Source organism: Chiloscyllium plagiosum, chromosome 13, assembly GCF_004010195.1.
Source record: "Chiloscyllium plagiosum isolate BGI_BamShark_2017 chromosome 13, ASM401019v2, whole genome shotgun sequence".
NCBI classification, from domain to species: Eukaryota; Metazoa; Chordata; class Chondrichthyes; order Orectolobiformes; family Hemiscylliidae; genus Chiloscyllium; species Chiloscyllium plagiosum.
In genome coordinates this window covers 62,047,563-62,061,959 of record NC_057722.1, presented here as the reverse complement: position 1 = coordinate 62,061,959, position 14,397 = coordinate 62,047,563, and the positions used below count along the sequence as shown (strand labels likewise).

The 14,397-nt window shown below is 47.6% G+C and overlaps 1 protein-coding gene across 1 annotated transcript in view; it reads right to left on the bottom strand.

Annotated features, from left to right (window-relative positions):
- Positions 1 to 14,105, bottom strand: part of LOC122556127 (organic solute transporter subunit alpha-like) — a 33,542-nt gene extending 19,437 nt beyond the window's left edge. Inside the window, exons 1-3 of the mRNA XM_043702602.1 lie at positions 13,945 to 14,105; positions 4,309 to 4,400; positions 2,996 to 3,150 (exon numbers count right to left, since the gene is read on the bottom strand). Of these exons, the coding sequence (XP_043558537.1) occupies positions 2,996 to 3,150; positions 4,309 to 4,400; positions 13,945 to 14,051 (354 nt within the window). The 5' untranslated portion in view covers positions 14,052 to 14,105. The remainder of the gene's footprint in view (positions 1 to 2,995; positions 3,151 to 4,308; positions 4,401 to 13,944) is intronic.
- Between the last annotated feature and the right edge of the window lie 292 nt (positions 14,106 to 14,397).

Below are 14,397 nucleotides of genomic sequence, written 5' to 3'. Positions count from 1 at the left end.
CTCAGTCACCTGCCCTGCCTTATTTCCCAAGAGTAGGTCACGTTTTGCACCTTCTCTAGTAGGTGCATCCACATATTGAATCAGAACATTTCCTTGTACACTCTTAACAAATTCCTCTCCATCTAAACCCTTAACACCATGGCAGTCCCATGGGAAGTTAAAATCCCGTACAATAATCACTCTGTTATTCTTACAGATAACTGCAATCTCCGTACAAATTTATTTCTCAATTTTTCTGCTGACTATTATGGGGTCTACAATACAATCCAAATAAGGTGATCATCCCTTTCTTATTTCTCAGTTCCACCCAAATAACTTCCCTGGATGTATTTCTGGGAATATCTTCCCTCAGGACAACTGTAATGCTATCCCTCATCAAAAATGCCACTCCCCCTCCTCTCTTGCCTCAATTTCTATCCTTCCTGTAGCATTTGTATTCTGGAACATTATGCTGCTAGTCCTGCCCATCCCTGAGCCATGTTGCTGTAATTGCTATGATATCCCAGTCCCATGTTCCTAACCATGCCCTGAGTTCATCTGCCTTCCCTGTTCGGCCCCTTGCATTGAAATAAATGCAGTTTATTTTATCAGTTTTACCTTGTTCTCTGCTTTGTCCCTGCCTGCCCTGGCTGTTTGACTTGCCTCTTTTCTCAACTGTACTAGTCTCAGGTTGATCTCTTTCCACACTATCTCCCTGGGTACCCCACCTCCACCTTACTAGTTTAAATCTTCCCGAACAGCTCTAGCAAATCTCCCTACCAGTATATTAGTCCCCTTCCAAATCAGGTGCAATCCATCCTTCTCGTACAGGTCACTTCTACCCCAAAAGAGATTCCAATGATCCAAAAATGTGAATCCTTCTCCCATACATCAGCTCCTCATCCATGCATTCATCTGCTCTATCCTCCTATTCCTGGCCTCACTAGCTTGTAGCATTGGGAGTAATCCAGATATTACTACTCTCGAGGATCTCCTTTTAAATTCCTGCCTAACTCTCTGTAATCTCCCTTCAGAATCTCAACCTTTTCCCTTCCTATGTCATTGGTTCCAATGGGTACAATGGCCTCCTGCTGGTCCCTCTCCCCCTTGAGAACATTCTGCACCCTCTCTGAGACATCCTTGACCCTGGCACCAGGGAGGCAACACACCATTCTGATTTTTCGCTGGTGGCTGCAAAAACATCTGTCTGTGCCCCTCACTAGAGAGTTCCCTAACACAATCGATCGCTTGGAACCCGTCGTTACCCTCATTACATTAGAGTCAGTCTTGATACTAGAAACTTGGCTGTTCGTGCTACTTTCTCCTGAAAGTTCATCCCCCCTACATTTTCCAGAACAGCATACTTGTTTGAAATGGGGATAACCACAGAAGTCTCCTGTACTACCTGTCTACCTCTCCTACCTTTCTAGGAGTTAACTCATCTACCTGACTGTATCTGCAGCTTTTCTCCCTTCTTATAACTGCCGTCCATCACACCCCCTGACTCTTGTAAATTCTTCATTGCCTCTAACTGTTGCTCCAAATGATCCATGCAATATGAAAGGATTTGCAAGCAATGACATTTATTGCAGCTATAATCCTCAGTAACTTGTAAACTCTCCTGAAACTTTCACATCTGACAAGAAGGGCATATCTGCTACTAAAGGCCATTTTGCTCCTTCCAATCTACAGATCCAGAAAATAGCACCGCCTTATTGCTCTACAAAACATTGCTTTAGGCTAACTTATAGCTTACATTTTAAAAATGTAATCAAGAGACAGATTCCAATAAAAGACATATAATCAAGGAAGAACCCACTCTACTCACTATTGTAGATTTACAGCGAGGCTATACTGAAAACTTTTCACCTATCTGTTCCTGTGCTGTGATCTCTCCCAAATAGGTTCCTCCAAGATCAGTTGTGAATTTCACTGTTTGTTAAGTTTCCCGAGACACACCCCAACATATGAATTCAAACAGCAAAGGCAGTAACTGTGCAGATTCCCTGCTGTGTCAGTTAGCAGTGAGGTTTTCTTTCTCTCTCTCCCTCACAGACCATGTGTTTGCTGCCTTTGTCTGTCTTTCTCCCTTTTAAAAGGCTGTTGCATTGACTTTTTTTTTAAAGTTTGAAAACAATTGCAACAGCATATAAAACAGTAATCGCTGCTCTTGGAATTTGAGGAACTCACCTCCAGCAGCTAAAATACCTCAAAAAAGCAGCAGCCTGTTACAGCCAGAAAGTTTTCCCGTCCTCCATCTTGGATTGCCTGTATTTGGTCCATATCCCTTCAACCTTTTCTGTCCATGTACTGTCCAAAAATCTTTTAAAAGTTATAATTGTACCCAACTCAACCACTTCCTCTGGCAGTTCATTCCATACACGTACCACCCTGTGAAAATGTCCCTCAGGTCCCTTTTAAATCTTTCCTCTCTCGCATAATCCTGTGCCCTCTAGTTTTGGACTCCGCTACCCTGAGAAAAATGATCTTGGCTACTTACCCTATCCGTACCCCTCATGATTTTATAAACTTGTATAAGGTCACCCCTCCGCCTCCTATGCTCCAGGGAAAAATATCCCAGCCTACCCAACCTCTCCTTATAACTCAAACATTCCAGTCTCGGTAACATTCTTGTAAATGTTTTTTGAGCCCTTCCAGTTTAATGACATCCTTCCTAAAGCAGGGCGACCGGATTTGTACGCAGCACTCCAAATGTGGCCTCACCAATGTCTTGCAGTTTGTGTTGGCAAGAATTGGAGTATTATTTGTGATGTCATACACTTTGAAAGAAAGAACAAAAAAAGAGATTTTGTTTTAAGTTGTAAAAGTCTGGAAATTGTTGGTGTTCATAAGGATTCTGGTGTTTTTCCACATGAAACACAAAAATACAAAAGGAGTGGGACAACTGTCACAAACATCAGCAGAGATCGGATGGGCTGAATGGCCTGTACATTCAATGTGACTCCTCACATTTTCTCACCAGCAACAGTCAATGTTGTGCCAAAAGTAAACTTACGGTCGGTGCTGCACTGATCCACACTAAAGTCTTCATCTTGACGAGACATGACACTTTCTTCAGTAAATAGTATATGTTCTCCAAGTAGATGACGAGAGAGAGTACAGTCAGGGCAGTTAGTGCAGCAAAGACACCAATATCCAGCCAGCTCAGTTCTGTACAAGAACAAGGGCAAGAAAGAAAAACAGCTCAGAAACTCTCCCATAGAAACTACTGCTGCCATGAAGCAGGTCCCAGAACTGCTCCAGACACTAAAATCACTTCCATCGCTGGGTCATGGGGGCAGGCCATGGTCTGGGTGATAGAAATCTTGCTGCTGTGTGTTACCACGCCATCTGAGTTAGTGCTCACAGTAGTGAGGGAGTGCAGCACTCTCAGAGGTGCTGTCCTTCCACAGATGCAAAGCTGAGCTCCCACCTGAACTTCAAAATGTGTTGCTGGAAAAGCGCAGCAGGTCAGGCAGCATCAAAGGAACAGGAGAATCGACGTTTCGGGCATAAGCCCTTCTTCAGGAGGGCTTAACACATTTTTAAGCTCTGATCTCCAGCATCTGCAGTCCTCACTTTCTCCCACCTGAACTGTAAAGTGAATCTAATCTTCAGCAATGGAAGAGGAACTAGAGATTTCTCCCTGACACCCCTGGCCCAATAATTAAAGGCTGCTGAGCTTCTCTCAGAACTGATCTGGTCAAAGTCTATCAACCTGAATCATTAACTCTTTTTCCCTCTCCCCAGATGCTGCCTGAGCTGCTGAATTTTATGTTTTTGTCGTTTCAGATTTCCCATTGTGGAGAGTCATCACTTGCTGATTAATCTTCTCGGGGCACAGGACCCAGGAGCAGAAGGAGATAATTGAGCTTGCTCTGCCATTCAATGTAATCATTGGCTGACCTGGTTGGGATCTCAGCCCAATTTTCACGCCTAGCCCCTGATTGATCTTTACTTCCTTGTCAATCAATCGTCTCTCTAAGTCAGCCTTGAGTCAGTGACCCAGCCTCCAGTTCTCTCTGGGAAGAGAATTCCACAGATTAACAATCCTCAGTGAGGTCACATTTCTCCTCAGCTGTCTTGATAGGGAGATCATTTCTTCTTAAACGATCTCCCCACTGGTCTTTCCAATAAAAGTAAACATCATCCATGTCTCCACCCGAGCTGGGCTTTACATGGGCCAATAGGAACCCTTGCCATCCCTCCAAACTTCAGCTTGGCCAATGTCACTTCATTGTGATGACATCTAAAAGTTGACCTTCACCCCGACCCCTTCCCCTGGCTCTCTCAATTAAACACCATTTGAAGTTGGTATTTGGGACTTACGTAATATAAGGTCAATGGATCTCGGAGGAGGCAAAAAGCAGGCTGCTGAAACATTGTATTTCTCAATTAATTCAATGATGTCTTCTGAAAGCCTTTAAAACAAGTTAAACAAAGAAAAGTCAATGATTTGGTAGCACCGGTTGCTGTACATGGACCCACAATACCATTAGGAAGTCAGTCCCAAAAGTTTGACCCATCGACAGGGAAGGAATGGCAATATATCACCAAGTTAGGATGGTGAGCGGCTTGGAGGGGAACTTGAAGGGGATGGAGTTCCCATACATCTGCTGCCCTTGTCCTTCTAGATGGAAGTGGCTATGGGTTTGGAAGGTGCTGTCTGAGGATCTTTGATGATTGTCTGCGGTGCATCTTGTAGATAGTACACACTGCTGCTATTGAGTGTCAGGGGTGGAGGAAGTAGAAGTGGTGCCAATCAAGTGGACTGCTTTGTCCAGGTTGGTGTCAAGCTTCTTGCGTATTGTTGGAGCGGCACTCATCCAGGGAGTATTCCATCACACTCCTGACTTGTGCCTTGGAGATGGTTGTCAGGCTTTGAGTTATTTGCTGCAGTATTCCTAATTGGTGACCTGCTCTTGGAGGCACTGTGTTTATATGGCAAGTCCAGTTGAGTTTCTGATCAATGGTAACCCCAAGGACGTTGATAGTGAAGGATTCAGGGATGGTAACATCATTGAATGTCAAAGGGAGGCAATTAGATTGTCTTTCTTATTGGAAATAGTCATTGCCTGGCATTTGTGTGGCACGAATGTTACTTGCCACTTATCAGCCCAAGCCTGGACAGTGTCCAGATCTTGTTGCTTTGTATTGTTAATTTAGGTCTAAGTTCTGACCAGGATATTAGCAAAGAACTTCCCAGCTCTTCTCCAAGGTAGAAGATGGCATGGAACCATGGACTCTGAGTGGCACATTACATCGGACAGATGTTGCAACATTGCAACACTTCTGCAGTACAGCTCTAGAGCATTGGCCTAGACTTTTGCGCTCAAATGTCTAGGGTGGGACTTGAACTCAGAAACTTCTGACTCAGAGGTGACAGTGGAACCCAATGAGCCACAGCTGAGGAGGTTGTGAGGTGAGGCACACATGTAGGGTTTTAAGGGTCTCACCTGTTGTTGGTATGGGAAATGGGATTGTCAGAGAGTAGACTGTCACAGACCACTGTCTGACAGAAGGGTTTGTGAATGGGCTTCACCACTGGGGTTTGCTTGTATTAACAACAGGCAGCACCGATCTGTCAAAGGTTAATCATGGTTCACTAATCAAATGCAAATGCTTCATGACATAACAGGGGAGGTTGATGTCGGAAATGTGGGGGATTTTATCCACTTAGATTTGAAGAAATCATTTGAATATTTTTCACATGAAAGACTGATTAGCGACGTTGAGACTCTAGGAATAGGAGGGTCAGTAGCAAATTGGATCAAAAATTGATTTATAGGAAGCGTTTAGAGGGATATGGGGCAAGTGCTGCCAAATGGGACTAGATTAATTTGGGATATCTGGTCAGCATGGATGAGTTGGACCAAAGGGTCCATTTCCATGCTGTACATCTCTATGACTCTAATAGAGTATTGTCATTTAAGATCAGAAACATCAAGTCACAGTAAATGATTGTATTTCAAACTGGGTAGTGATAAAGACTGGTGTTCTCCAAGAGTCAGGTCCAGTAATCATCAAATCCCTGCAACGCAGATGAAGGCCATTCAATGCATACAGTCATAGAGGCATAGAGATGTACAGCATGGAAACAGACCCTTTGGTTCAACCCGTCCATGCCAACCAGATATCCCAACCCAATCTAGTTCCACCTGTCAGCACCCGTCCCATATCCCTCCAAACCCTTCCTATTCATATACCCATCCAAATGTCTTTTAAATGTTGCAATTGTACCAGCTTCCATCTTGACTGTTCTGGTTCTCATTAGGAGTGTTTCCCATACTGACTGTCTCCTGCCATCTCCCCACACCCCTGAACATCCTTCCTCTCAAACACTGAGGACATTTAAAAAATGTTTAAAAAATTGCAACATAGAACGAAGCCACTCTGCCCATCATGTGTGCACCCCCTGAAAGAGAAACAAACCAGCCTCAGCCCATTTTCCAGCACTTGGGCCATGTTGCTGGAGGTTATGGGGCTACAGGTAGATATCTTTTTAAATAAGTTGAGGGTTTCAATTTCCATCATCCTTTCAGGCCGTGAGTCCCAAATCCTGACCAGTCTCTACAGAAAACATAGAGTCCCTACGGTGTGGAAACAGGCCCTTTGGCCCAACATGTCCACACCGACCCTCCGAAGAGTAACCCACCCAGACCCATTCCCTTATCTTATTACTCTCCACTTCCTCTATCTAATGCACCTCACCTACAAATCCCTGAACACTATGGACAATTTAGCATGGCCAATTCACCCCAGCCCACACATCTTTGGACTGTGGGAGGAAACCGGAGCACCCGGAGGGCACAGGATCCAAAGGAACATAGCAAGTTCGATATGAAATTGGCTTAGTGGTTAAGAAACAAAGGGTTTGTGGATGCTTTTGTGACTGGAAGGATGTTTCCAATGGGGTTCTGCAGGACTCAGTTCCAGGTCCCGTGGTTTTAGCACCATTTAAGAATTTGGACAATTTTTTGCAGATGGCACAATCAAGAGGTTTGCAATGATGTTAATAATTGCCTGCAAGACTGATAATGAGGAAGGAAGTTGGAGACTATAGGAAGATATCAGTTGGCTGGTCAGCTAGCCATAGAAGTGGCACATGGAATTCAACCCAGAGACATGTGAAGAGATATTTGGACATGGAATCCCTACAGTGTGAAAGCAGCATGTCCACACCGACCTTCCAAAAAGCATCCCAACCAGATCCAACCCATCCCTGTAACCCTGCTCCCCCAATGGCTCATCACCTAACCCACACATCCCTGGACACGATGGGCAGTTTAGCATGGCCAATCCACCTAACCTGCACATCTTTGGACTGTGGGAGGAAACTGGAGCACCTGGTCAGAGGTCCACCTCTAAAGAGTGTGTAAGGACAGGGAAGCCTGAGAGTTCATGTGCCTCAAGCCCTGAAATTGTTGAACTCGATTTTGAGTCCAGAAGAGTGCAAGGCCCCCAAGCGGAAAGTAAGGTGTTGTTCTTCCAGCTTGTACTGAGCTTCACTGGTGCTCTGCAGCAGCCTGAGACAGAGATGTTGGCCAGAATATTTTAAAAATGCAAAGGAAACAAATAATAAAGAGGGAAAAAAGAAAGCACAGCAGGTCAGGCAGCATCTGAGGAGCAGGAGAATCGACATTTCGACATTCCTGATGAAGGGCTCCTGCCTCAAAATGTCGACTCTTTTGCTCCTCAGATGCTGCCTGACCTGCTGTGCTTTTCCAGCATCACACATTCTCCCAGGCTCGTCTTTATCCACTCCTTTGTGAGTCCAACTGCTTCTCTCTCTCTTTCTTTGAGCTCTATCTCCACCTATCAATTAACCACTCACCACGCCCCCCAACTCCACACACACACACACACACACACAACACACACAAAAAAACATTTCACCCCTCAATCTTATGTATGAAATCATCCTTTTCCTAGCTACCATCAGTTATGAAGAAGGATCACTGAACTCGAAAATGTTCGCTCTGATTTCTCTCCACAGATATTGCCAGACCAATGGAGATTTCCAGCAATTTCTGTTTTCATTTGAAGGAATGTTAGATGTCTTTTTCTTCACTAGTGGGATGTGGGTGCCGCTGGCTGGCCCAGCAATTACTGCCTGTCCCTAGTTGCCCTTGAGAAGGTGGTGGTGAGCTGCCATCTTGAACCGCTGCAGTCCATGGGGCGTAGCAACAATGAAAAGCATATAATTGTGTAATAATGGGTAATGGATAATGGTCTGAAGATTGGATCGAGCATAAGAAAAAAGCAAAGGAAATGATGGAAATCTAAAATACAATGAACGACTGAGGATCCTGGGATTGTATTCATTAGAGTTTGGAGGGTTGAGGGGAGATCTAATAGAAACTTACAAGATAATGTATGGCTGAGAAAGGGTGCTGGGAAAGGATGTTGGGAAGTTGTTTCTGTCAGGCGGGGATACTAGGCCCAGTGAGCACAGCCTTAGAATTAGAGGGAGTTAATTTAAAACAGCCGGAGAGTGGTGGATTTGTGGAATTCATTGCCAAGGAGCGCAGTGGAGGCCGGAACGTTAAATGTCTTCAAGGTAGAGATTGATAAGTTCTTAATCTCGCAAGGAATTAAGGGATACGGGGACAGTATGAGTAACTAGCGTTGAAATGCCTATCAGCCGTGATTGAATGGCGGAGTGGACTTGATGGGCTTTCCTTCCACTCCTATTCCTTATGATTAATAAAGGAGGAAAAACTAAAGTGCAGTTCCAGCACACCCACAATGCTGTTTTGAGAGGCAGTTTCAGGATTTTGACCTAGTCATAATGAAAGGGCAGTGATAGAACATAGAACAGTACAGCTCAGTACAGGCCCTTCAGCCCTTGATGTTATGCCGACCTTTAATCCTACTCTAAGATCAAACTAACCTACATAACCTTAATTTTACTATCTTCCATGTGTCTAACGAGGAGTTGCTTAAACGTCCCTAAGGTATCTGAGTCTACTCCCAATGATGGCAGTGTACTCCACATACTCACCACTCACTGAGTAAAGAAGCTACCTCTGACATCTCCCCTAAAACCTTCCTCCAATCACCTTACAATCAGGTATTGTTGCAACTTCCAATGGTGAATGGCTTGGAGGGGAACTTGTAGGTGGTGGTGTTCCCTTGTATCTGCTGCCGTCATACCCCTAGATGGTAGCGGTCACGTGTTAAGAAGGTACTTTTAGAGGAACCTTCATAAATGCCTACAATGCATTCACATTGGTGATGGAGGGAGTGAATGTTTGTGAATATGATGCCAATCGAGTGAGTTGGTTCATCCCGGATGCTAGGAGAAAGTGAGGACTGCGGATGCTGGAGCTCAGATTTGCGAGTGTGGTGCTGGAAGAGCACAGCAGGTCAGGCAGCAGTGTGGTGCTGGAAAAGCACAGCAGGTCAGGCAGCAGTGTGGTGCTGGAAAAGCACAGCAGGTCAGGCAGCAGTGTGGTGCTGGAAAAGCACAGCAGGTCAGGCAGCAGTGTGGTGCTGGAAAAGCACAGCAGGTCAGGCAGCAGTGTGGTGCTGGAAAAGCACAGCAGGTCAGGCAGCAGTGTGGTGCTGGAAAAGCACAGCAGGTCAGGCAGCAGTGTGGTGCTGGAAAAGCACAGCAGGTCAGGCAGCAGTGTGGTGCTGGAAAAGCACAGCAGGTCAGGCAGCAGTGTGGTGCTGGAAAAGCACAGCAGGTCAGGCAGCAGTGTGGTGCTGGAAAAGCACAGCAGGTCAGGCAGCAGTGTGGTGCTGGAAAAGCACAGCAGGTCAGGCAGCAGTGTGGTGCTGGAAAAGCACAGCAGGTCAGGCAGCAGTGTGGTGCTGGAAAAGCACAGCAGGTCAGGCAGCAGTGTGGTGCTGGAAAAGCACAGCAGGTCAGGCAGCAGTGTGGTGCTGGAAAAGCACAGCAGGTCAGGCAGCAGTGTGGTGCTGGAAAAGCACAGCAGGTCAGGCAGCAGTGTGGTGCTGGAAAAGCACAGCAGGTCAGGCAGCAGTGTGGTGCTGGAAAAGCACAGCAGGTCAGGCAGCAGTGTGGTGCTGGAAAAGCACAGCAGGTCAGGCAGCAGTGTGGTGCTGGAAAAGCACAGCAGGTCAGGCAGCAGTGTGGTGCTGGAAAAGCACAGCAGGTCAGGCAGCAGTGTGGTGCTGGAAAAGCACAGCAGGTCAGGCAGCAGTGTGGTGCTGGAAAAGCACAGCAGGTCAGGCAGCAGTGTGGTGCTGGAAAAGCACAGCAGGTCAGGCAGCAGTGTGGTGCTGGAAAAGCACAGCAGGTCAGGCAGCAGTGTGGTGCTGGAAAAGCACAGCAGGTCAGGCAGCAGTGTGGTGCTGGAAAAGCACAGCAGGTCAGGCAGCAGTGTGGTGCTGGAAAAGCACAGCAGGTCAGGCAGCAGTGTGGTGCTGGAAAAGCACAGCAGGTCAGGCAGCAGTGTGGTGCTGGAAAAGCACAGCAGGTCAGGCAGCAGTGTGGTGCTGGAAAAGCACAGCAGGTCAGGCAGCAGTGTGGTGCTGGAAAAGCACAGCAGGTCAGGCAGCAGTGTGGTGCTGGAAAAGCACAGCAGGTCAGGCAGCAGTGTGGTGCTGGAAAAGCACAGCAGGTCAGGCAGCAGTGTGGTGCTGGAAAAGCACAGCAGGTCAGGCAGCAGTGTGGTGCTGGAAAAGCACAGCAGGTCAGGCAGCAGTGTGGTGCTGGAAAAGCACAGCAGGTCAGGCAGCAGTGTGGTGCTGGAAAAGCACAGCAGGTCAGGCAGCAGTGTGGTGCTGGAAAAGCACAGCAGGTCAGGCAGCAGTGTGGTGCTGGAAAAGCACAGCAGGTCAGGCAGCAGTGTGGTGCTGGAAAAGCACAGCAGGTCAGGCAGCAGTGTGGTGCTGGAAAAGCACAGCAGGTCAGGCAGCAGTGTGGTGCTGGAAAAGCACAGCAGGTCAGGCAGCAGTGTGGTGCTGGAAAAGCACAGCAGGTCAGGCAGCAGTGTGGTGCTGGAAAAGCACAGCAGGTCAGGCAGCAGTGTGGTGCTGGAAAAGCACAGCAGGTCAGGCAGCAGTGTGGTGCTGGAAAAGCACAGCAGGTCAGGCAGCAGTGTGGTGCTGGAAAAGCACAGCAGGTCAGGCAGCAGTGTGGTGCTGGAAAAGCACAGCAGGTCAGGCAGCAGTGTGGTGCTGGAAAAGCACAGCAGGTCAGGCAGCAGTGTGGTGCTGGAAAAGCACAGCAGGTCAGGCAGCAGTGTGGTGCTGGAAAAGCACAGCAGGTCAGGCAGCAGTGTGGTGCTGGAAAAGCACAGCAGGTCAGGCAGCAGTGTGGTGCTGGAAAAGCACAGCAGGTCAGGCAGCAGTGTGGTGCTGGAAAAGCACAGCAGGTCAGGCAGCAGTGTGGTGCTGGAAAAGCACAGCAGGTCAGGCAGCAGTGTGGTGCTGGAAAAGCACAGCAGGTCAGGCAGCAGTGTGGTGCTGGAAAAGCACAGCAGGTCAGGCAGCAGTGTGGTGCTGGAAAAGCACAGCAGGTCAGGCAGCAGTGTGGTGCTGGAAAAGCACAGCAGGTCAGGCAGCAGTGTGGTGCTGGAAAAGCACAGCAGGTCAGGCAGCAGTGTGGTGCTGGAAAAGCACAGCAGGTCAGGCAGCAGTGTGGTGCTGGAAAAGCACAGCAGGTCAGGCAGCAGTGTGGTGCTGGAAAAGCACAGCAGGTCAGGCAGCAGTGTGGTGCTGGAAAAGCACAGCAGGTCAGGCAGCAGTGTGGTGCTGGAAAAGCACAGCAGGTCAGGCAGCAGTGTGGTGCTGGAAAAGCACAGCAGGTCAGGCAGCAGTGTGGTGCTGGAAAAGCACAGCAGGTCAGGCAGCAGTGTGGTGCTGGAAAAGCACAGCAGGTCAGGCAGCAGTGTGGTGCTGGAAAAGCACAGCAGGTCAGGCAGCAGTGTGGTGCTGGAAAAGCACAGCAGGTCAGGCAGCAGTGTGGTGCTGGAAAAGCACAGCAGGTCAGGCAGCAGTGTGGTGCTGGAAAAGCACAGCAGGTCAGGCAGCAGTGTGGTGCTGGAAAAGCACAGCAGGTCAGGCAGCAGTGTGGTGCTGGAAAAGCACAGCAGGTCAGGCAGCAGTGTGGTGCTGGAAAAGCACAGCAGGTCAGGCAGCAGTGTGGTGCTGGAAAAGCACAGCAGGTCAGGCAGCAGTGTGGTGCTGGAAAAGCACAGCAGGTCAGGCAGCAGTGTGGTGCTGGAAAAGCACAGGATCCTATCGAGCGGTTTCCTGAGCAGACTGTCAAAGCCATTTGGCAGAATGCCTCATTGCCAGAACTTTCCAACAAGCACCAAGACATGGCTTGGCTGGTGGTGAGAAGGGCTCTGCATGTGAGACCCTTTATGCACGCCCGGACTCTCTGCCGCACTGCACGCTGCCCTCGAAGCGGCTGCAGGGGGGACGAGACTGTCACACACCTCCTTCTGGAATGTGCCTACGCAGAAGAAGTCTGGAGAGGAATGCAGTGGTGTTTGTCGAGGTTCGTCCCGAGCAGTGCCGTGACACAGGACTCCGTGCTCCCGGCCTGTTCCCCGGGAATCACACCGAGACGAACATCAACTGTGCCTGGAGGATCATCAACTTGGTGAAGGACACTCTCTGGGTGGTCCGAAACAGAAGGGTTTGTGAATGGGCTTCACCACTGGGGTTTGCTTGTATTAACAACAGGCAGCACCGATCTGTCAAAGGTTAATCATGGTTCACTAATCAAATGCAAATGCTTCATGACATAACAAGGCGCGATGGGGAAAGACCACCGTGTAACATCTGCCTGCCTAAGAAGAATAGGGGCCCACGCAGTCATTAGGGCTCTGCTGGCGCCTCAGCTAAATATATGGACATATGATTGATAAACGTACAGACCTGTATATAAAAATAATAAATTCTGATCTCTGTGTGCAAATGTTTACGTATGTATGGCATGACCAACTGTACAGACTATCAAATTATTTTATGAATAAAGTATATTTTGAAAAAAAAAAATTGTGAGGATGTTTCAGTTCTACATTTTGCATCTCCGCCTCAAACATGATGATGTAAGATCATCCAAAGGGGGAACAGCATTAGACCACTGACCAATTACCCTTAGTATTCAGGGATGTGTAGGTTAGGTGCATTAGCAATGGGAAATGCAGAGTTACGGGGATAGGGTAGGGGGAGGGGTCTGGGTGGGATACTTTTCAGATGGTTGGTGTGGACCCGTTGGGCCGAATGGCCTGTTTCCACACTGTGGGGATTCTATGGATTTGGCTGCTCAACCCTGCTGTGCCATTCTGTAAAATCAATCTGTGACTTTAACTCTATTTCCCAACATATTCGTTTTAAATTGTATGTCGTCAGAGTTCTTGTCCTCCTTTTCAAAAGCCTCTCTGGTCTTTCTATCCTTATTGCCTATAATCTCCTGCAGCGTTACAACCCTCCAAAATCTCTCTGCTCCTCCACTTCCTGCCTCTTGTCTAGCCCCAAATTTCACTGCTGCACCATCAGCCTGGCATGCCGGGCTCCGGAACTTTCTCTGTACACCCCTCGGACTCTCTCCCCTTTGTTAAGAAGCTCCACAAAATCTGCTGCTCTGACCAAGTCTTCATTCATCAGTCCGAACATCTCTACCCGCATTCAAAATGAGGTAGCTGGGTACGTTTCACCGTGTTAAAGGCCATGTACAAACTCTAGTGACCGTGGTGTTGTTGTTGAACCAAGTTAATCAAACCAATATCTCAACATTCAGTTCGTTGCTGTTTGTGTGATCTGCCAGTCTGCCACATTTCGAAAATTGTACTCCAATTCAAGAATTGCTGCATTAGCTGTGATGTGCAAAGGTTGTGAGAGATGATACACAAATACAGATCTGTAATTTTACACGCTGTGCAACTGGGGTTCCACACTGTCTACACACAGACTGTTGGTAGGTCATCAATTTAACCATAAGTCACTGTACACATATGAACATTTACCTAACTCTCTTACCTGGGCACTTCCTCAGGGTAAGCAATCCCCATCTTCTTTGCGATGTCAGTATCTTGTACGGTCCTGTCTCGAGAAGCCTGTGTGTGTGTGTGTAAACTCTGATACATTCCATGGGCTCACTTCATGCAACATGTTTACCAAGCTGGGTCAGGATTTTACAGAGTATTGAACTCCAGAACCGCTAGAGTAATCAATCTCCAACTGTTACAATATTTTAAACTTTGAACTTTTGACTGTGCAGGTATAAAATTGAGAATGTGGTGCTGGAGAAGCATAGCAGGTCAGGCAGAATCCAAGGAGTAGGAGAATCGACGTTTTGGGCAAAAGCCCTTCATCAAGAATGAGGCTGTGAGCTGAGAGGTCGGAGAGGAGGGTGGAGCGAATAGGTGGGAAGGAAGATTGACAGATAGGACAGGTCATGAGGACAGTGCTGAGCTGGCAGGTTGGAACTGG